This window comes from Motacilla alba, chromosome 1A (assembly GCF_015832195.1).
Source record: "Motacilla alba alba isolate MOTALB_02 chromosome 1A, Motacilla_alba_V1.0_pri, whole genome shotgun sequence".
Lineage (NCBI taxonomy): Eukaryota > Metazoa > Chordata > Aves > Passeriformes > Motacillidae > Motacilla > Motacilla alba.
The window spans coordinates 19,886,943-19,910,248 of record NC_052031.1 but is presented as its reverse complement, the minus strand read 5'-3'; the positions used below and the strand labels follow the sequence as shown (position 1 = coordinate 19,910,248).

At 40.7% G+C, this 23,306-nt stretch overlaps 1 protein-coding gene across 8 annotated transcripts in view; it reads left to right on the top strand.

Moving 5' to 3' along the window:
* The window catches only part of PLXNB2 (plexin B2), a 254,435-nt gene that overhangs the window by 193,015 nt on the left and 38,114 nt on the right, over positions 1 to 23,306 (top strand). For all 8 annotated transcript variants that reach the window (XM_038154112.1, XM_038154105.1, XM_038154109.1 and 5 more), the window contains 5 exons: positions 2,865 to 2,957; positions 4,159 to 4,240; positions 9,453 to 9,625; positions 11,775 to 11,923; positions 14,846 to 14,954. In XM_038154112.1, coding sequence (XP_038010040.1) covers positions 2,865 to 2,957; positions 4,159 to 4,240; positions 9,453 to 9,625; positions 11,775 to 11,923; positions 14,846 to 14,954 — 606 coding nt within the window. The remainder of the gene's footprint in view (positions 1 to 2,864; positions 2,958 to 4,158; positions 4,241 to 9,452; positions 9,626 to 11,774; positions 11,924 to 14,845; positions 14,955 to 23,306) is intronic.

Here is a 23,306-nt window from a genome sequence, read left to right as displayed (position 1 = left end):
AACTCACACATTTTGTATGCTCCTGTAAACTTGTAAATGCTTAAAGTACAAAGAATAAGTCTCCTCATGATAGCTTCCACTGGAGGGAAATAGCCTAAAAGAGGAGGAGCTGTTGACTATTCTTCTGCCCTTCCTTCCTGTGAAAGAACTTCAGTGGGAAAGAGAGAGAAATCCAAGCTGCTGTCATTCTTGTGGGAATAGCGCCATCCAGGACAGGCAGAGGGAGGGAAGTTTAGTACTGATCAGTCATATTGCATGTAATTTCTGAGAGGCATTCTCCAGCTGAGTCCTTGAAAGATTGGCACAGTAGGAGAGACAGATGTACCGGCATCAAGATAACCTTATTAGCCCGCCAAAGATTTTCGTTAAAAGTAATTTCCCATTTGGATTTGTCTTTGTCGTGTGTGTCTGATGTGTAACCTGCTTCCTAGTGCTTGCCCCCAAACTACTGACTGTGAGCTCTTCTGCCTTCTGCTCAAGAGCCTGGTAAGCAGCTCCTGATTTCAATGCACTCCAGGTATCAGCTGTCACACACACCAAAGCTCTCCTCCTCTCCCAGAGCCTGCTGTTAAGCATGTGGGAAAGCCTTACACAGGAGCAGCAGAATTTGGACACTTTTGAAAAACACGTGTTATATTAAAATATGTGAGGCAAGGAAAACAAGGCAGCATTCCTATAAAAATATTTGTAGAGAGATGGTTGAAGACTTGGATTATGTAGAAGTTTTCTGTAAGGCAGAATGGGCTGTAAATTTTCAGACAAGGCTTTTCAGAACTCAATCAGTAACTTATTTTCTATATCTAGCTTCCTAGAAGGAAGTTTAAGGTTTATTTTCTTCTCTGAAATAACCACCCAGAGCCCCAAGTCAGGTCCTTTATCTGGTTAAAACATGTTGTCCACCTCAGCCCCAAGCCTTGGTGGGCTCATGTCTGCAGCCCAACCTGTCACAGTGAAGGTGCAGTAGGAAAGCTTTCCACCGCATTAATTAGATAAACCTAGTGTACCAGATTAATTAGATAAAACCTAGGTACCAGAAGGTACCTGTGTTTCCAACATTGAAGAAGTAGATACAAATAAAAAGGATAAGATGCTCATACACAAGACTTAGATGGTAGCAGGAGACAATGTACTTAACCTTTGGAGCAGAAAAGAGGAATCAAGTAACAACTATGTTTTTGCCATGTGCACTCCAGACTCAGATGGCTCTGGTCAACCAGGGACTAGTTCTTTACATCCACAGTGAAGTTCTCAAGAAGTTCAGCTGGGCCACTGAGAAGGTCCTGCACCTGGGTCAGTGCAGAGTGGGGTTGAATGGATTGAGAGTAGGCTTGTGGAGAAGGACTTGAGAATGAAACATTAGACGTGAGCTGGCAATGTGCATTTGCAGCACGAAAAACCCATAGTGTCCTGGGCTGCATCAAAAGAAGTGTGGCCAGCAGGTCAAGGGAGGTGATCTATCTTCCTCCAGTCCAATCTCCTGAAATTTCAACTGGAGTATAGCATCCAGCTCTGGGGTTCTCAGTACAAGAAAGATGTGGATCTGTTGAAATGGGTCCAGAGAAGAGACATGGAAATAATCAGAGAGAAGGTGAGAGCTGGAGTTCATCTCCTATGAAGAAAAGCTGACAGAGTTGAGGTGGTTCAGCCTGGAGGAGGCTATTGAGAGACATTTTTGTGGACTTTCAATATATTAAGAGGGCTTATAAGAAAGAAGGAGAGAGACATTTTACCAGGGCCTGTAGTGTCAGAGAAACGGGCAACATTTTTTAAAGTGAGAAAGGGTAGTTTTAGAGAGATAAGGAAGAAGACTTTTGCAATGAGGATGATGAGAGATTGGAACAGGTTGCCCAAGAAACTTATGTGTACCGCATCCCTAGAAATGTTCAACGTCAGGTTGTATGGGGCTTCAAACAACCTGGTCTAAGGAAAGGTGTTCCTGCCTGTGTCAGGATTGTTGGACTAGATGGTCTTTGAAGGTCTCTTTCAACCCAAATTATTTTGTGACTCCGTAAAGGTGAAGGTTGTCTTGTCCAAAGTGAGTTGTGATTTCCTAAGCTTTTACCAACATTAGTGTATGAAAATATCCTTGCTACTCACTTCTTTCTAATATTCTTCTGGCAAAGCTGTTTGCATGTCTGTCCTATGGGCAGGAGAATGACCCAGCACAGAAACAATGGCATGGGATGAGGGTTTTAGCCAGCCAAGTTCTTTGACTGAATCACAGAGCAGCCAAGCTGAGAGTTTTGTCAGTGCAGTGAAAGTCAATATGTGCTACAAACTTAAGACAGGAATCAATAGATTTAGGATCTAGGGAGAAGAGAGGGGAAGATGTCTAGGAGGTAGTAACACCCTTAAATTAGTGCTGCCATTGAAGAACTGTCCTGTGAAAATACAGCTGGAGTCACGGTAACGCAGGAGAAAGGCAGCTAGAGCTGAGAGATGTTCATTCCAGTTTCCCATGCAACTCTTGCATTGATGCTCTGCCCAGAATCCCTACAGAGAAAACCTTTAAGGGCAGAACTCACACAGCTCTGTTAATAACACATCTGATGTGTGAAGCCATCCAGTATTCACATCTCTCAGCTTTTTCTTATTGCTCCCTAAAACAGAGTGCTATATATGATCTTGCTTTCCTTGAACTCCTTGGTGTCCTACCATGAATGAATGTTGGAGGAGTGCAGCAAAGTCACAGATTGCTCTGGCTCAGCTTCTCTCTAGCATTGCTTTAGAAGATGACTGTAACCAGTTAGCCTTCTCCATTTGGATTTGATTACTTCCACTGCTGAACAGGATATCTCCTGGTGATATTTTACTATGCTTGGTGATTCTATGCAAATTCTAAACTGAAATTTTCTCATCCTTAGGGTAAAATATTTGTGGTTGGAAATAGCCAATTTGAATTTGAAGCTTCTGTTGTTGAGTCAGATGAAGGAAAATTTTCATTCGTGAGTAAAGAGGTAAATGTGAAAATATGATTCACTTCAACCTACCAAATATGCTCAGTTCTTCTTCTAAACTGTTCCAGTAGCCACATGTGTCCAGAATTACACAGGTAATATGTGTTTCCCTCAGAAAAGAAAGTCACCTCTGATGGAGATTCTCCTTTGACAGTAGTAGTCAAAGGCTACAGTTTTGGCTCAGAGCTCCTGAAGTCTCCCCTCAAAGCCCTCAATCTTTCTCCTTGATTTCTCTGCCTGTGTAACCCATGGAATTATTGAACTGTCTCTGGAGGAATTTGAGACCACTGCTGTTTTATTCTTCATTTTTTATGCAATCTAGTGAAATCGTTGAGGATAAAAATGCAAGAATTTCAATGCTCTCCCTCTCCACATTCCAATTCATTATCTTTCCCATTTTTTTATCTGTAAAAATGGGAATGGTAAGAATGGTAACACTATGCTGTTGCTTGGCTACCTAGTAGTTATGCTTCTTTCACTCTTGCTTGTTTTATTGCAAAAGGAAATTATATTTTAAAAATGGTCTATTTTCTAAGCTCCAAGTTTGACTCACAAATGTTATGCTGACTTTATATCTTACAAGCTCACTAACTAGTTTTGAGAATTAATGAGCATTTATGCATCATCTGTGCCTAGCACAAAGCATTTGCTTTATCAAGCGTCTGTATTTTTATTTGTTCTTCTTGTTTCCCAACAATTGTCATTGCTGCTCTTTCAGCATGAGCAGAAGCTCATGTCTTGGAGCATGTGAACCTTGTGATTTGGCTGTAAAATGAGGAGGATGCACTGTAAAAGATGCAAGAGATTTCCCCTCCATGTGGTGCGAGTCTGCTGTGCCCACAGAAGTAATGGGGCCAGATGGTGTGGGAAGGGAGAACTCAGCAGGGTCAGCAGCTATACTTACTGCCTCTGAACAGCACTTTTGCTGCTTTGATACTTATAACCAAATGTAAATTAAATTAATGAAAAGCGAGTATTCAGATATTGCTGTCCCTTGGTACTTGAAAATTCTGATTGTGAAGGATTAGGTTCATTAAAGCATTTTTCTAGAAATGTTTCTGCCCAAGATGAAAAAAGGCCATAAGGCTTGGGAGAGTATCTAAAGCCTTGACAGGTCTGATTATTGAGAATCATAGAAAATGCATGAAATTAACCTTGCCAAATGAAGGTATAAATATCTCTATTATGTCATCTTTTCTAGTTTTCCTATAGTGCAAATGAGACCCTACAACTTAACTTATCCATAAAAACAGAGAAAGTCAAGATTGACAGCAAACTGATGGGTAAGTATGAAATATGGGATTAAAGGGAGATTAATTACAGTAAGCTGAAATCAATTCCTTCATAATTTGGAGTCTTGTTAATAAGAATGTACGTTTTACTGGTTTGAGTGAAACAATTAAATCTGACAGATCAAAAGTTATTAATGTTAAAGCAATGCATTAAACATCTGTGTTGTCAGCACATTTTCTAGGGACACCAACCAAGCTGTGTGGTGCAGTGACATGCTGGAGAGAAGGGGTGGCATCCAGAGGGACTTCGATGGGCATGAGAGGTGGCCCTGTGCAAACTTCATGAGGGTCAACAAGGCCAGGTGCAGGGTCCTACAGGGTGACCCTGGTCCAGGGTCACAAATACAAGCTGGAATGTGAAGGGATTGAGAGCTGTCCTACAGGGCATGACAAGCTGGACCCAGCAATATGTGGGTGCAGCCCAGACAGCCCAGTCATGTCCTGGGCTGGATCAAAAACAGCGTGGGCAGCAGGATGAGGGAGGGGATTCTCTCCCTCTGCTCCACTCCCATGACACCCCACCTGCAGTGCTGCAACCAGCTCTGGGCCTGCCACATAAGGACATCATGGACCTGTTGGAATGAGTACTGAGTAGGAAGGGCCACAGAGGTGATCAGAGGGCTGAAGCACCTCTCCTGTGAGGAAAGGCTGAGAGAGTTGGGGTTGTTCAGCCTGGAGAGGAGAAGGTTGCAGGGAGACCTTATTGCAATTTTTCAGTACTTAAAAGTCACTTATTAAAAGGATAAGGACAAACTTTTTTGCAGGGACTGTTGTGATAGAACAAGGGGTAATGGTTTTACACAGAAAGAGGGTAGATTTAGACTAGATAGAAGGAGGAAGCTTTTTTAAAGGGAGGCTGGTGAAACACTGGCACTACTGTGCTTATTTTAGCTGGGGTAGAGCTAGTTTTCTTCACAGTGGCTAATACAGGGCTGTGTTGTGGATACCAGAGAGATGCCCCATACCTGGAAACATTGACGTTTAGGCTGGATGGGCCTCTGTGTAGAATCACAGAATTACAGAATATCCTGAGTTGGAAGGAACCCACAAGGATCATCAAGTCCAACTTCTGGCTATACACAGGACAATCTCAAAAATCACTTGATCTAGCTGAAGATGTCCCTGCTCATTGCAGAGATTTGAACTAGGTGACCTTTGAATGTCTCTTCCAACCCAAAGTATTCTGATTTTATCATTCTATAATTTTCAAGATTGCTTTTGCTCTGAAGTGCAATCCTAATAGCAAAGCTTCCCAGTTCATACTTAAGTATGAAAATTAAACACTTGAGCATTTGATTTTTTTCTGTCAATGATCTTTTCCTTTCCTCAATGAACTTTCCTTGTCAAACAGCAGAAAGAGGATCCTTGTCACAGCCACTCATATGGACTTTACCTGAAATCTCATCTCTTAACCGTGTCTCAGTTCAGACAGGTTCTGCAGTCCCTATGTTGGCTGGCAGTCAAGAAAACACAGAAACATTCAGTGTGTTTTCAGCTCATTACTCTATTCATTTCTTTCTATTAAAAAATAAATTAAAAAATATAGTACGAAGACTTGATCTCTGATAAAAATCTCTTTATGAATATAAATTTCATTTCTTTTCAACATACAATAATGAAGCAATGAGGCCGAGTCCCGAGGTAAGAAAGTTCCTTTAAAATCAATGGGGCAGTATCTAGGACCTACCTTACCTGTCTTTGGACTGACATTTAAAACAGAATATTGCAAAACCTATGAGGCAACCCTCTTGTTACTTGCCTGATGGGACAGCATCAGGAAAATACTAGCACCCCAAGTCATTTCCTCTGCAAGGAAACATTTTTCCAACTGTACAATATTTAAATTTATTCCCTTTCATATTGGCAGCATGAACTATGTTTTTAGAAGATTTTCCTTATGGTTCTGTGTGCAGTGTTACAAGACTTAAAAGAGAACCTGGCATGAATTTTATAGGGAGGTCATATTACAATCTCACACTGTCTTAATTTCCATTCCAGAGGCTGTCATGTTTAAAACTGCAGAATTTTGACCAAATATTCCCAACATCTTTTTTAGCAAGTCAGGAAAAACCGTTAAAAACAAAACAAAACCAAAAAGTAGCTAAATTATTAAAGAAATGTTATCATTCAAATTGAAATATAGAACACTTCCAAAGGGGACTTGAAAAATTATCAACAGATGTCTCTTTTTAGTATAAAAGGGATTTTTTAAAATCCAAATGCTTTCTGACTTTCAGACTTCCTTGCTATATGAAATCCAGAGCATAATGTGTTTTTATGCATCTTGAAAAGAATTGGCTTTGGGTATATGGCTGCTGCTGAGAAGCACCTTTGAACCTGCCAGTGAAAGAACCCATTCTTTGTATGACACTTAGTGAATACTAAGTTACGATAGCATTTTTACATCTCGAGCCATCAGGGGTTCTGAACAGTGTGAAATCCAATATATCCCTTTTATCCTTTGTCCTTTTATCGATGATATCACAGCTGGTATCTCAAGGTGATGGATAAGAGTCTGAATCTAATGAGTAGCTTGCTGCTGCTACAAATAATGAGCTGATCAGTGAACAAGGGGAGCAGTTAATGCTTTGAGGCCATGGCTTTCTTCATTGCATTTATGCAACTGGATGTGAGGTACATCAAGACTTTGCAGTGCTGACATTGTTTACCGAGGGGTGGAATGAGAATCCCTGTCCAGCCAATGATGGATAATGAAGCAATTCAGGAAACACATTCCCATGCTGTACCTGGTGGCCATGCAGTTGTCTGGGTGGGAAATGCGAGGTTTGGGAAGCCAAGGGGAAGATTTGCTCAACACTATTTATTGTTCAAGTGTCTGTGCAGTAGCAGTCTTTCAGAGTGCTGGAACAAGAAAGCCATCTGGTTCCTATAAAAGCGATTCCCAGCAAGGAAACTTTTCCTTGCCACTGCCCACAAAGCAAACAGCAGCATACATGGGCTGTCAGTCTGGTGCTTTTCCCCAGCACTATATCCACAAACAACATACAGAGTAGATAACTGACACACAAACTGCAGGAAATATTACTTGGTTTATGTTTGTTGCTCAGTGCCTTCCACATTGATGTGCTCAGTTTAGGAAGAAAATGATGCTACTCCTGCTTTGTGCTCATCAATTCCTTGGAAGTTCAAGATAGAGATTGAATCAAATGGATGCTCTTTCACATTGATTTATTTTTACAAATGCCAAAGTCCCTCAGTTTTGCATGCACCTCTAATGTTTCTTCAGCTGATTTTGTGCTTGTAAAGCTACTTGAAATCAAGTGGATATGCTAACTATAAGTAAGAAAGGGTTAAAATCAGGCTGCATCATTGCATTAACTCTTCATTGTAAGGGAAAGAAAAAAACTGTTATTATCTTAAAGACTCACTGAGAAACTGAATTCTGAGGGGTTTAAACATACAGCATTTAGAGAAAAACTGCCTTTATGGGATTACATGTTCTCCTGCAAGAGGCAGATGCTAGCCAAGATTTGGGCATCTGCAATATTGTTCATACCTGGCAGGAGAATAAGGCCACTGCTGAAAAAATAATAGAAAACTAGCATTCTCATTTTACTTTTCATTTCACTAGAAATCTGACATGGTAGTCTCTTGGAATTAGATTTCAAGAGCTACTGCTGCTGCTGTTATCTAGGAAGATAGCAAGTGTACTGAAATGCTACTGACTGGAGGGTGGTTTTGCCAGTGTCCTTTGTAGAGCCCTGCTCCTCTGAGAGTAAAAGTTTGTTTTAAATAGATGGTTTTAATGGCCTTTACTATATACATCTCAAAAGGATTTACTTTTGTCCACATCTGTTGACTTTCCTTTATTTCCTGCATCTTTAAGTATGAGCCTCATTTTGAAAAAAAAAAATCCATTGTCACTAAGGCTACTGTTTCTTGGGACTTAAGGAAAGGGGAAGATGTTGAGACTCTGTCTTGTATACCCCATTCCCATCTGCAAGCACATTTAACTCTTGAAAGAGCACAGGAGGAAACCTAACAAGCTTTCTGCTGTTCTGGTAAGTTAAGCTGATTTACAAGATTCAAAAAGTGGCAGAGCCTTAGTGGCAGAGGGTGAGAGGCTGTGTGGCCAGAAATACAGAGCAGCAAAAAGTGGACAGAATCAGGGGAAAAAATGAGCAGAAAAGCAAGCAAGATGTTTTCCTCTTTACAATAATCATCTCACCTGTCCAGGGAGGCACAGCACTCCCATGCTGGGTAATCTGGGCAACTTGCTCACTTTCCCTAGAGAAACATGTGGTATCTTTTCAGTCTGTTTTCTTCTGGGCTAGTTCCCAAGTGTATCTCCATATGGTTTTTTTGTAAGCCCAGGCTCTCCTTATGGTGTTGAACCACTGAGATATGACTCAAGGCTTTGCATCTATTTGGGAAAATTAGTTTGATTCAGTGACTGTGCATGATGCTAGAGAATGATGGGGGCCAAAACAAGCTTAGTGTCTAGGACAGTTGGTCTCTGCTTCATCAGTAAGAGAGATATGACTATCAGACTTGATTTCTTGGCTCAGAAAAGCTAGAACTAAACCCCACTACAAAAGGAGCAAGGTGTACATCAGGATGACAGTTCAAGACAAAAGGGAAAACAGAACCAAGAAAACAGAGAAGAATGAAGAAACACAGAGGTATTAACTTGAATAAAGGTTAACATTTTATTAAGTGTTAACTTTCTGTTTGGTTCAGGCATGAGTGATGATTATGGAAAGTCCCAAATGTCCTGGAAACAGCTTACAAAGGCAGCCCTCCTTTAATCCTGCAACTGGCAGACGTCCCATGCCAACTTATGTCCACCCCTAGTGACACCCATGCAGAGTCTATACCTTCTACATCTGACCTGGGATGTTCCAGGAGGACCTGATTTTTGAATTAATCTTTAAACAATTGTATGTGTTATTGAGGTTAGTCAAAGTAAGGACTTTGTACTTGAATGTTTTGACAGTGCCTGAGTGACAAAAATATATTTGCAGAGTAGTCATACTCTGCACATAGATAAATGTCAGGTTTTTCCATAGAGGAAAAATAAAATTTTCTCTCAGCATCATTCAGGGCTTAAGTACAGACTGTACATATTACTCACGTGACTCCACTGAACTTTATACAGAGGGTTACTTTTCCTTCCTAAAGGACACTGAATATCCTTGAAACAGAAAGCAACATCTAAATATGTTTGCTGTTCACCTTTCAGTGACTCTGTACAACTGCTCCTACGGACGAAGCGACTGCAGCTTGTGCCTGGCTGCCCGGCCTGAGTATAAGTGTGTCTGGTGTGAAGAGGATGGCAAGCCCAGCAAGTGTGTGTATGAAAAACTCTGTCACACTGCCCCCACCGACACGTGTCCTCCTCCAGAAATCACTCGTGTAAGATTGCTTTTTTCATCTCCCTACCAGCATCATATTTTTCAGGAGAAAGCAGCCGAGCAAGCTCATACTGAAAGGCAGTTGTTTTTTTTTCCTGGGGTGTTAAGTAAGCCTCTCAAATAGCTGAAAGGAAATAATGTCAGTAGTGATGTGTGTGAGAGATTTGTAAAGACTCAAAGTAAGAGACTGAATGGAGTCTTTGAGCCTCCTTGTTTCTCAAGCCTTGTCCTCGCTGTATCAGAAGCCAGGGTAGCAGTGCATGCTTAAAACATGCCATTTGATTCTTGCATTCTTAGCATGGATTTTTTTCTCTCATAAAATCCTTTCTACCTGAAATGAGTCTGTAAGAGAGGTTCACTGTTCCTGGAACTACAAGTACAAAACAGTGTCATTTACAGGCTTCAAACTAGACTTTTAAATAGTATTTAATAAGGGAGCAGATTGTTTCTGTGTCACAAAGTGTTCTCCAGGTGTCAGTGATGTTTTTCAGTCCACACCAGCATCAAATCCAAGGCTGTAGGAACTGAATGTAAGAAGTCAGAGAGGCCAAATGAGCACCTGGCTTACTCTGCAGTTGGAGCATTCACTCAGGGTCAGGGAAGATTGCTGTCTACGTTGGTGGATCAGCAGGCAAAGAAAGTCATAAATCCATGTCCTTTCCAGAAACAAGCCAAATGCTGCTTTTATGGGCATAATTGTTGAGAAAAGAGTGATACATGCTTCCGCTGAGCAAATCTAAATTGCTGCAGCAGTAGTATCAGTACTAGAAACTCAGACACACTGTTTGATGAGAACACATCCCAAGCCATCACAAAGTGTGATAACTGTATGACACGGGCTGAGAGTTGTAGCAGGGATGTTTCACTCAGTAGGAACCGTGTCTGAAACCTGTGGCTCAAACTGGTGGACAGTGCATCCCTAGAGACTGTGCAGTTAGAGGTGCAATGTGCCTACTGGCAGACCTGCAGTACACTGAGGAAGGTTGGCCATGAGGGTACATCTGAGAATAAAAGGCTGTTAAACAGCTAAAGTCTGCCAAGGAAGGTAAATACCCTAGAAGCTTGACAGAATGTGTGGAGAAGAATACTTGTGTAGTATCTGTGCCCAGGTAAACATGATTTAAGAATAAAGGAAAAGGAAAATCTAAAAAAAAAGTGTTTTCACCTGGGATACTGTTTCTACATAATTGTGGATTTAAAAAAAGATACTAAAATATTTTACGTTTTCAGACCTTACATTAGCTTTAGATATGAACATAACATTTGGAAAGAGCTAGACAAACAGTTGAGTAATGTTTCAGCTAGTTTCTTTATGGGTTGAGTGCAGATGGACAGCCAGTGGCCAGGCAGCCAGGACAGGCAGCCACGTCGCTGTGCTCAGGCTTGCTGAGAGACTGATTTTGATGGAGCAGGCATTGAAGTGCAACCTCACTCTTCTTGATGGCAAACTTGCAGCCCTCCAAAGCTGAAGACCTGAAAAGGTCTTGCTGAAGGTGCTCCAAGCATTGTGTAAGAAAGCAGGTTAGCCTCCCATCAAATATTCCGAATTGAAGTGCCTGTTAGAGCCATATTCCAGTCTGAGCAGTCCACTGCAACTGCATGGTCTTCTCTGTCCGCATTTTATTTGCCAATTACTCAGTGAGCATCAGCCCAGGCTGCAGCACCCTACCATGAGATGCAGTAAGGAAAATCAAGGGACTGGAGGAACTTTTATGTAGGGCAACACTGTGTGTTAGGAAGCTGCACTGCTCTGCTGTGAACCCAAAGGGATAAAATCACAACAACCAAATGCTGGAGAAGCTCTGTGGAAGGATTGTGAGAAGACTGCAATGCATTTGCTTTTCGAAATCACAGTACTTCAGTGGAGGAAGCAAACTTAAAATAGAATAAACACCAGGCAAGAGTTTTGTACATAACAGTCTGCCACAGGAGACATGAAATCTTCAGCTGTTGAATACCAGTTCTGAGCTAACAGATGACTAATTAACATTAAGAAGTTGCATAGCATGTTTTTTGTTTGTCCTACAAGAAACATCTGCATTTCAAATGTTGGTAAGTCAAAGTAGCTTTAAATAATATAGAAAAGCAACATAGTCACTGCAGTATTTAATTTTGCTTTTTTTTTTTTCCTGTCCCTTATGCAAACACAGATTGAGCCAAAAACTGGACCACTAAGTGGTGGAATTCTTTTGACCATAATGGGATCTAATTTGGGAATAAAGGCAGAAGATGTAAAAAATATAACAGTGGCAGACAAGGAATGTCTTTTTAAAGAGGAGTTCTACTCTGTTTCCACAAGGTAATTGATGGATGCTTTTCACAAGATTTTAGAAGAAAAAAGGCACCTCTGCATTTTCAAGAAAAGATGATCTTCTTGTGGCTACAAAAGGTTACCATTTGAAGAAATAACTATTGCTATGATATACATGCATTATTTCATAGTAACATGTCTGACTCTTTATTTAAAATTGTTATAGATTGTAATACAGCAACAAATTTACAGTGGCCTACTACCATCCTGCTCCTGATCGAAGTTTTTTCCTTACTTGATTGAAAAGCTTCCACTAACTATTACTGCACATATATCAAGATGATTTTTTTTAAAATTAAAGGCATTCTACATGTGCATCTAGTCATTAAAACTGTGTTAAATCTGAACCACAGTGAAGCCAAGCATACAAGATTTATGGGAAAGTAGGCAAAACAAGAGGAAGCTTAAATCTGTTTAGTCCAGCCACAGAGTTTCTTGCCTGGGGACAGGGAGGGAGCCCAGAGCTTAGGTTTAGCTGTAGATGACTAAGTTTCATCTCAAAGCCAACAAGTCCATGGATGTTGAATTGCCTGAGCAGGTTGGTAGATGTTTTGTGGATTACTTGTCACACCCTTAAGCAGTGCCAAAAATTAAAACAGAGTTCCTAAATTCTTCTAGGTAGGTATCTAGGTGTTTACTACAGATTATATCAAACTTCTAATTTCAAGAGGGAAATACCCTTTTGATATTAGCTGATGAAAAGCATTGCAGGAATGTTCAGTAGTAATATTAAGAGTAATGATGGATTTTTCTTTCATTCACTTTTGAAAGCTGCAATTGAAACCTTGGCTTTCTTTTCCTTCCTATAATTTAAATTGTAACACAGTAACTTTTTGCTATTCCTGTGGCATGTTTTGAAAGTGAATTTGAAGATACCTAAGTGATTATTTTTAGCTTTTGAAAAATATTTAGCTTTAGTCAATGTATGGATCAGGCATTTAGATGCTTCCCAGGCCTCTAGGACTGAAGAAGGTAAAGAATAGCTGTTTCTTTCTTACTGCTTCCCAATTTTATTGACATCACTCCTGCAGTTACATGTACTTCCAACCAGTCATCTTTCCCATTCCCTATTTTCAATGTTTGCAAAAGCTACACTGAATTGCAACATAGCCTTACAAGAATTTCCCCATCCTCTTGGCTTTTTCTAAAGCTTTTTGATATTTTTAAATACATGGAAAGGAGCCAGAACTGAGATGACTGGTTCCTTGTATCATAGCAACATTACTGGTTTCCTAAGTTCTGGCAATGTAGTAATGGGTGAGAACAAATGCAACTTGCATCATGTCATTAATCAACAAATTAGTGGGTTTTGAAGGATGTTCCTGGCTAGGGAAGCTTAAAAAAAAAGAAGTTGTCAAAATCTTCAAATAGATATCTTTAATTTTCTGTCTTAATTTGTCTTCCTCTGCTGCTTTTCAATATTATTACCTTCTTTTTATAAAATTAAATTTTAAAAAAATAATTAGAAGTGCCTTGTCTTGCTCCCCTATCCTCCTTCAGTTCAAAGCTAGTCTTTTTAGGAGACAGTGGCTCCCATGCACAGCAGGATTTAAGACACTTAAGGATGCTTTCTGGCTCTAGTGATTTAATTGTTGGCCTTGCAGAAGTCATTCTTTGTAGTTTTCCATTAGTAGTGTGGGGGAAGGGAGGCAGTGCCAGGGCTTGGAAGGGGAGGGAACTTCTCCAATTAAAATCCCTGCTACGGTGGTTCCCCCACAGCCCCCGGCCCCGGCCCCTGACTGCTTTCCCTAGCTTGACATATGGTAAACATTCCTCCAAAGGCACCATTTCCTGTTTCTGCCTGACATGAAGATACAACTTCCAAGAATACAGTAGAGGGATGATGAGGAACAGGCTCAGGCAGCCTCACACATGCCAGGACGTGCAAGAATTCCGAGAATTTTGTCCATTTGCCAGTACCCAGGGAAAAAAGTCTGGAGTGATCTGCAGAGGGACTTGACAATCCTTTTATTATAAGTCCTGATTTAAGTACATTATACCCAGTAATTTGGAGTCGATGAGGGGTTTTTTGCTACTTCAGATTTTTTTAAGAAGTCATGCACTGCTTAAGGAAGAATAGCAATAATCCTGGAGGGAGAGTGACAGAAATGAGCAGTGATCCTCAGAGTGTGGCCTAAATGAAGCTGACTGAGCAGGCTACAAGCACTATATACCTCCTTATGTAACTGTATTATCAGCTCTCCATTAAGCATTTGTCCCAGTTTTCAAGTGTGTCCAATCCGTATTGCCATTCACGCTATCTGTGGTTTACCTGTTTGAAATAACAATTTAAACCTCCTAGCTATCACTCAGCAGCAATGTTAGTTCTAAGGCAGCATTTTCTTTGCCTGTGCTCCTTGACCTCTGATTTTGCGTGCGTTATCTGTGAATTTATAGTCAGAGAACAGTAATTCTGAAGGGATTTTGATCGTAGGTGTGAAAAGGTTTGAAGCTGAAAGGTAGCAAGATGCACAACAAAATTATCAGCAGTTAAAGCGCACAAAATTATAAGATAGCTGATGGTCTGATGTTTGCATCAAGGAGGTGGGGGCTCCTTTGTGGGTTGGGGTTTTTTTAACATCACAAAGCCCATAGTAAATCTTGTGTCGGGTTGCAGAGGTTCCCCTGACTTATGGGGCTGAATTTGAGTCTTCTGAGAAGGCACTTCTACTAAGAGACTGCTGAAGTGGCTGTGTACAGTGCTCAGGTTTTGGTTTTATCAGCCCTTAGACAGGCAAGTAAACTATTCTTGGGTGGTTTTGCTGGGAATCTGAGGCAGCACTGGATTACATAGTAGAGGATAAAGCAAAGTTGGTGCTCTTTCTGGCAGTGTGTGTGGTAGCTCACATATATTACACTGGTATTGCAGCTGTCACTTGTAACAGATAAGCTTACATTCTTTTTTTTTAGGATTGTGTGTCAAGTTGGACCAATGAATGAACCACAACAAGGTCAAATTGAAGTTAACATCAATGGAAAATTAGGTAAATCACCAAGTGAAGTGCTGTTTACATACCAGGTAAGTGCATTTTTTTCATTTTTATACTTTATGTATGACATAAGTTAAAGTTAAGCTCAGAATTGTTTGTGTTTGTCTTACTGTTTCATCAATAGCATGGTCATTGAAAAATATTAGAAAACACTTAATTCCAGCATTTCTGTATACAAAAGGTGTACCAAAAATCAATTCTGATCAATAGATTAGGAGTCTCAAAATAGGATGATGTTGTTTGCCATCCAAGTTAAAAAGATGTGGTAAAAAAGCAACTGGAATAAACTTATTCACTAGTGACATAATATCTCTGAAGTATCACTATTAAATAAAAAAAGTCAGCACTGCAAAAAATTAGGTATTCTCTAGATACATGGTGCACTATTTAATCACGATATTTAGTCTAGGCAATTTTCTTAATTAGAAGAATGGATGCAGAGCAGCTGAAGAATAAGTAACGAAGGTACATTAATTTCTTTAATAATTTATTTCATTCAAAAGTATGGCATGCAGAGCCACAGATAGCGTGATGTGTGTTCATATTACTTACGTGCTTTGTTTTCAGTGTGACTATGAAAGAGAATTTCATTTCTGTGTTAATTGCTTTGCTCTAAACGTGGCCCTAGCTTACAGCTGGTCTAGCCTGTTTTAGCAGCAAGTAGCTTTATCTGTATCTATGAGGTCTTCCAATTTTATAAGATCATGTGATATTTGAGAGGTTTAAATAATATCAGTCCATATACTGATACTTAAAATTACACCTATAAAACATAACTTGTGTGCTAGGCTTTTGTTTTCACCCTTATTTAAACTTCTGTCTCATTAATTCTTGATGTCTTGTGAGAAGTAAATGAAAGGAGTCAGCAGTGGAATAAGTCAAGAATGACGTTTAACTGAGAAGAGGATATTCTTGTTTTCACAAAACAGGCTAGAAGTGGGGTTTCTGTAATTGCCAAGTAAATACCTCCTCTCTCTGGTGATACTGCTGCAAAAAACCACAACCCTTTTTGCTTGAATATGTCATGTGTTCCTTTGTGGAAATGTAGGATATGATCTTAACCAGAGAACAATGATATAGTCTCCCATGTGTATGTTTGTGGTCTCTTGGACAAGGGACTATGACAGCAAGCACAAGAGATTTTGACATGGATCTGTTGGGTTTGTTCTGCACCAGTTCTCCTGTCCTCCCGTGTATAAAGATCTTCCCATGATTTTCATGGAAAACACATGAAGTTATTATGGAGTGAGTTGAAACCCAGACCATGTAGGCTTTGGAGCCTGTCTCTGGACTTGTTTTGGTGTGATTCCCTGCCCAGCCCATCTGAGAAGGACATAAGGAGCCACTACTTTTGGCCACTTCAGGGAAAGATTCTTAATTGCCTGTCAATGAGGTGCTGGGAGAAGGGGCTGTGCATGAGCATTAACTAGGTGGATGTTTTCCTGGAAGTCCAAGACTCTGTGTGTCAGTCTCTGCCAGCATGGAGATGACTGAAAAATCAGATGCCTAAGCCAACTGCTGATAAAGAACATTTTTATTTACTGCAAGACTCTTTCCATGTGGACCCTATTCACAATATGGAAAACACTGGCAAATAATACAATTCACACCTTAAACTGGTGATATTGGTTTCTAGTCTCATTTCTCTTAATTCCCCAAGAAAATGAAGCCAACTTTGGACTGTAGGATTGAAGTCAGTACAGGGTGTCACACTGACGTGCACCTCCACAAGTATGACACAAATGCTTTGGCATGAGAACAGACAATCAGAGCAGACAGTTGCATCAGCTAATGTTGGCTTAAAAGCTGCAGTCTTGTTTCAGTACGTTTTTCAGACTTCTTTCAGCAGACATGCAAAATCTATGTTTTGTGTAAAACCTCTTCTACTCAGTATATACAAAGGAAAGAAAATAATCTTCTTTCCAAGAGCCCCCCGAAATAAATTTTCTCTTATGCATTTCCCTGTTTCTTTGGCACATGGGATGGATACCCTTCTGCTGGTCACTACTGCTGTTTTTACTGTAAGCTCTGACCACTTCAAGCAGAATAGTTTCATCTTTACCAGTGACTGTTCTAAATGCACTGTGTGGCAGGACAGGGCAGAAGTGCACAAGGAGACACTGGAGATGCTCATCCTGGTGTGTCTGTGTGTACCAGAGTTATCACCATACGCCCCACTGTCTCAGCGTCTTACATGTGATTAGTATCTACCACCAAAAGCACCTATCAAGTAGATTGGATATAAGAAAGAATTTTTTATATGATAAGAGTGGTGAGTCACTAGAAGAAGTTGCCCAGAAAAGCTGTATCTGCCCCATTATTGGAACTGTTGAAGCCAGGTTGGATGGGACTTGGAGAAACCTGATCTAGGGAAAGGTGTCCCTGTGCATGGCAGGGGTGTGGGCTAGGTGAGCATTGAAGGTCCCTTCCATTCTGAACCATTCTGTGATTCTGTGAGTAGTACTGTGTTTGGCTCTTGTTGATACCCAGTCTGAACAGTGTGATTGATTTATTTTTAAAGGTGGATTGATGAGAATCAATAGTCAGAACAACTTGGGGCTCAGACTCATGCTTCTTTCCTGTCTGCCAGCACAGAGCATTTCAGAATTGACAAATGTGCAAGGCCTTCATGAAATGGGTCAAAAATCCAGTTAAAAGGGAAGCCATGGTTTCAATTTAAAATTATTTCTGAACAAAAAAGCCTTGGTCCAGAAGTGTCTGTGCTGTACAGTAAATACCTATATTTGCTGCACAACAGGAGAAGAAAGCTTTATGTTTCCCTACACATCACAATTTCTCTATTCAGCCCGAGTTCAGTTCAAGTGCAGTCCCAATGAAATTAAATTCTGATAACCCAGTCATCCTCTGCTGACATTTCTATTGTTTCACTATAAGCAGGCTCAGGCAATAACCATTCTCCTGTTTAGTGAAATAGAAATGAACTTCTACTAAATTTTAATATCCAGCTATGCAGTACATCTGGAGCCCTGACAGCTTGGCTGGTCTCTGAGCAGGTGGAGCAGTAACATGGCTAAAGGCCAGTCCTGCTTTTTCATTTGTTGTTAACTTTATCTGATTTGCTTGTTACCATGGCAGTGAGAAGCAGTCTCAAAGGAAGGAGTTAAGCTTTTCCAATGTGTATGGTCCAGATTTGCTGATCCCATACAAGTGCTGATTCTTTCCTCAGAACACCTCTTCTTTAGACTCAAGGCACCAGGACAAGAGCTTGTGGCTGATTCTGGCATCTCCAGCATTTGTCAGGGCAATTTTGTGAGGTTTGGGCTGTACAGGTTAGAATGATTTTTCAGAAAGCTCAAATAAATCTAAGATGGTGAAATTAGAGGTAGAACTTTGCAAAAGTGTAATACATTTGTGAGTTGCTGAAGGTAGTTTAGGAACTGACTTGGAAAAAATGACTTCTTGTAAACCAGGATGTCTGTTTACCTAAATGAGATGAATAACCAAAAAGAAGAAGAAGAGAGCATAAATTAGAGCGTGACCTGAAAACAAACATGAACATTCACCATACTGGAAGTTTGAATCTGAAATGAAAAGCCCAGTTACATTTAACAAGGTGCACTCTTCCACCTTAATCTACCCCCAAATGTGGCAGTTTCCTCTTACGTGCACCCATCCGCTGCTTTGCTTTTTGATGTTTGAAGCAATTGCACTGGAAGCTCTCACGAGATCAGTGCCTCAAGGCTTTTGTGGAGGATTTCAGCTCACTCCTTGATTTTTCACCCTGAGTTGTTGCCTCAATACATTCATTTTACACTGTAGCTGGGGGCTTTGGGTGGGGTTTTTTGTGGGGAAAGTTACATTCTTGTTGCCATTATGATTGATGCTGATAAACCACACATCCACAGAAGGCTGGAATTGCTTCCAGAGGTTCTTATTTTATTCTTAAGTCTTGCAGTACATCTTGTTTGTGTGTCAGTCCACATGGGGGACGGGAGAACTCCTGGATAGCTGAGAGTTTTATTGAAGTTGGCCCTTATTCGTGTGGCTATTATTAGTCTTAACTCACTGACCTCTGAGCCATGCATTTAAATACGTGTCCCACCATCCAGTATTCATGATTCTGCTTGCGAGGTGCCAGTAAACACTGGATGTATGATAGTGCAGACTTTCCAGTCAGGCATGCTTCCATTTCTCCATCAAACCTGTCAGAAGAGCTCTGTGGTCTTTGTAGAAAATCATGTGGTGTTTGCCTCATGACAAAAAGATGCTGCTTTCAGTCCAAAGAATAAGTTATTTAACATACCAGCCCTTTGTTAAAGTGTCCCATCCACAGCAGCCAATGCAGAATGCATATTTCCAGGCAAATGCTCTGCCTGGGCACCTGGAGTGCCTGCAAGCATTTGATCAGCTTACATGGTGTAAGGTTTGGACAAAGCAGCCCCAGAAAGGCAGGACTCAGCTCCTCATCTCTCTGCTGTTGCAGAAACCCAGGAACTGACTTGTGCTCTGGACGCTGTGAGGAGGCGAGCTAGTGGGTCAGGTCAGGCACTGCGGTGAACACCAGACTGCCAAGAATGCACAGTGGAAATTCTCTGGTTGAATATCCTGTGAGTGGGTGGCTTGTCTGAAGAAACGAGAAACAGGCTCCCTTGAGTCTGAGAAAGGAGGGAAGTTGAGGGGGAAAGAACTGATCCTAATGGCTTGAGTTCCCCACTCAGAGGTTTAATTTAGCTCCTGTGGTTACCTTTATAGTCCATGAAATGACATTTTGACCTCCAAGAAGCTGGCTGATGTCTACAGCACTTCACGGCCTATGCCTTTTATTTTTGTGTGCATAACATGCAAGAGCTGGCAGAATAATTTGGCTTTCAGTGTGAGGCAGATAATTTTGGTTAAAAATTACTTCTTCAAGAGCCAGAACTTACTGCAGCTGGAAGCAGGACGAGGAGAGGGAGGAATTACTTGTGAAGGAAAGATGGCTGTGATAAAGGCAAAGCAACAACATGGCCTGTACATTTGTGAAAATCTTATCCACATCTGTGTGCATTGGAAACAGCATCCCTGCTCTCTGCTTGTGTGGAAGCACAAGAGCCCATTCCTTCTTGTGAAGTGTACTTGCATCAAAGGCAAGCCCCCAAATGGAGGTCAGTGCCTACAGCAGCCAACAGAAGGGAGCGTAGGTGGCTCTGCCATTTGCTGCCCATCATGTCCGTTTGAACACCTCCATCTGTTGCTGGCTTCCCCTTGTGCTGCAGCTGGCATCTCTCAGCATCACAGGGCCATACTCTGACACCATCCTCTTTTCCCTTCCCAGTTGTCTCTCTGCTTGTGATCTGGCACAGTTGTGTTTTTTCCAGCATCACCCTCTGAAGCACAGACTTCATGGCAAGGTTTCTGTGCATCTCTGTTGTTGTCCAACTGTTCTTGAATTTCTGGCCCCTCTTGTGATCCACCAGTAGCCTCCTTGGTGGTTTGTTGTTTCTCTCTTTGATTTTCTACATTAGTGAAGTGTCACTGTCATATTTTTTGAAAAATCCTCTTTGCCCAGGATTTTCTCCTGGGAAGCTGAGAAGCCTCAGTTTCTCCCTGATTTGCTGCTTTGGAATGTGGTCTGGAGATTGTTTATCCAAATATGTGAATTGTTTTAACTTAATGGCCAATCACAGCCAGCTGTGTCAGACTCTGAGGAGTCAGTCACGAGTTTTCATGACCATTCTTGTTAGGCCTTCTGATGTATCCTTTCTCTTTCTTTAGTGTAGTTTAGTATAGCATTCTTTAATATCACATCATATCATAAAATAATTAATCAGCCTTCTGAGAACATGGAGTCAGATTCATCTCTTCCCTCATCCTGGGGACCTCACAAAGATCCCAGTGAAGGATAAAGGGCAACCAGTTTTATCTCAGTGGTGTGGTTCATGGGCTAGAAACTGCTTACCACAGATGGATACCGTAGTAGACAGTATCCCTTATTTACGGAGTCACGTCCAGGAATTCTTCTGGGAAAGGAAACTTTGTATAGTTGAGGTTGTGCTTGATGACAGACAAACAGAAAAGCAGAGAAATAGATGAAGAAGACATGCAGAACTTTGGTGATGCTCCATGGCATGCACTCCTCTTGTTCTTGGATAGTTTGTAAAGGACCAGAAGTGAGTTGGCTAGATATGACAGTGCAAACCAGGAAAGCTGCAGAGCAAACAAAACAAGTGAAAAAGAACATGAACCAGTCTGGAAAATCCAATCCCAGATGCAAGATGGGTGAGCAAAAAAGAGGCTGGGGGAATGGTTCTCTTTTACACCACTATATCTTTAATTGCAAGGAAAATTGTGAAAAACCAGGAAACAAAAGAAAAAAAAGGAATAAACCCACTGCTAGCTAGGTAAAAGATGAGCTTTGATTTGACACCAGCAGACAACAGAGATCTAAAATGCTAGGAGCTCTCTCGGAAAATTTTCAGACTACAAATGGTATTTTTTTACTAAAATAGAAGTAAAAATTTTTGAAGAAATAAGATATCACCTTCCTAACTCTGCAAAAAGACTAATTGCTACTCATAAAATATTAAAGATAAAAAAGTTCATTGTAGATTAATAAACAGGATAAAAAATGTAAGAGCTAAATGTGAATGCTCAGAGCATCTACAGTAGCTGTGGAAGAGCAGCAGCCATGTACACTGCTAATAAGCAAGTTCATGTGTAAATGTGATTATAAGTGGAACAGACATGGAGATAATTTACCCTCTAGCATACAGAAAGCATGAAACTGCAGTGAAAAGTACACAGTATTTCTGTGAACAGCTTTTTAAGTAAGGGGCAAAAGATGAAAACAAAGCAAGCAAAGAAGAGATTTCTGGCTGTGATGAAAAATACAGGACACTGGAAAATGGCCTGAACGTGAAGTCACAGATATACTTGGGTCAGCTGGAGCTTTTTTGTCAATATTTTTCTTTGGGTTTTTCTCCAGTACTTCTGTGCTGATGAAGGAAGGATAAGACAGTGGCACGCAGGAATGTAAATGCCACATTTGCATTGGTATTACAAAGAGAATAAATGAACTTGCTACTAAACATGCTCTCATTATTTGAACATTAGATACCAAAAGCAGTGTACAGGTGTTGTCTCACTGCTTGGAGCAGATAACCACTGCTTTCAGGTAAACCATAGCAACAGGATGGGTACTAACGACAGGTGTAAAAGCACAAGAGATAACCTATTTATAGCATTATTATCCTTCCAATAAGGATAATAGCCTTGCAGTTATCAAAGCATTGGGAAAACTACTTACCAATTCAGGAATACTTACCCAGCAGTCTGATACAAGATGGAAAAGTTGGGTTGCAGGTGGACTTTGAGATCTTGAACTCAACGTTATTACATCTAGGTGTGATTTAAGGAAGATTTTTGTGTAAAGTGCTCAAATTTCCCATTGCAAAGAGGCTACATTCTGGTTGAACCCACAAGCAAGAAATCCTGTTTAGATCAAATAATTTTTTCAGGATAAATCGTGCAGTAGGGAGCAAGTTACACCTGGTGATTGAAGATCACTCCCAACTGAACTATTGTATTGAATTTTATTCTGAACAGCATAGCTGTGGATTTGCACAGGTTTTATCAAAACTGCAAATCCACTTTCTACAAACACAGGGCATGATCGTGAGAATGAAAGGCTGTGGGGAGTCCTGGTGGCACAAAGTCCCTCTGCTGGGAAATGGCTTACCAGACTCTTCAAAAACCAGGCCACTGAACAGCTGACAGACATTGGAACAGGCTTTTTCAAACCAGACTATCAAAAAGCCCTCATAACAACGTAGCCTGTTATCGCAGAAAATGTTTATGCTCAAACATTAAACTACCTGGAAGACATGAACAATATTTTCCTGGTGACAAAAGTATAGACCTGAAAAAACATTCCTCCATTTCAAGTGAAAGAAGAGAAAAACTGAAATATGTTTTAATCATTTTCTACACTTAAAGGAATTATAAAGCAAGGGTTAAATCATCATTTGCAGGGTTGTTTAAATTTTGCTGTGTCCATGAGAAATGTAGTATTGCCAAGTCCTCACAAGGGCTGATGTTTTCCAGAAGAATTATTACAGGACCACAAATTCCATACAGGACACATTATCAAATGTTCTGTTTAACATCATAATTGCACTGAGCACTGCAGTGTGATGTTACAGTGATGTTATAGAAAGTGTGAGTTCCCCCGAGTGTCTTCTGACGGAGCCAACAAAGATCTCAAGGTGCAGAGGGCTGAAAAAGAAAGCGAGGAATTTATCATGACAGCAGGTGTATTTCTGATTCAGAGACTGAAATGACAAAAGGGCAGAAAGAAGGAGAGAAGAAATCCTTGAGGGGATTTGGAAAAAAATAGCATCACTGATACTGCAGCACTTGAGGTTGGAGGCTTATCAGTCCCA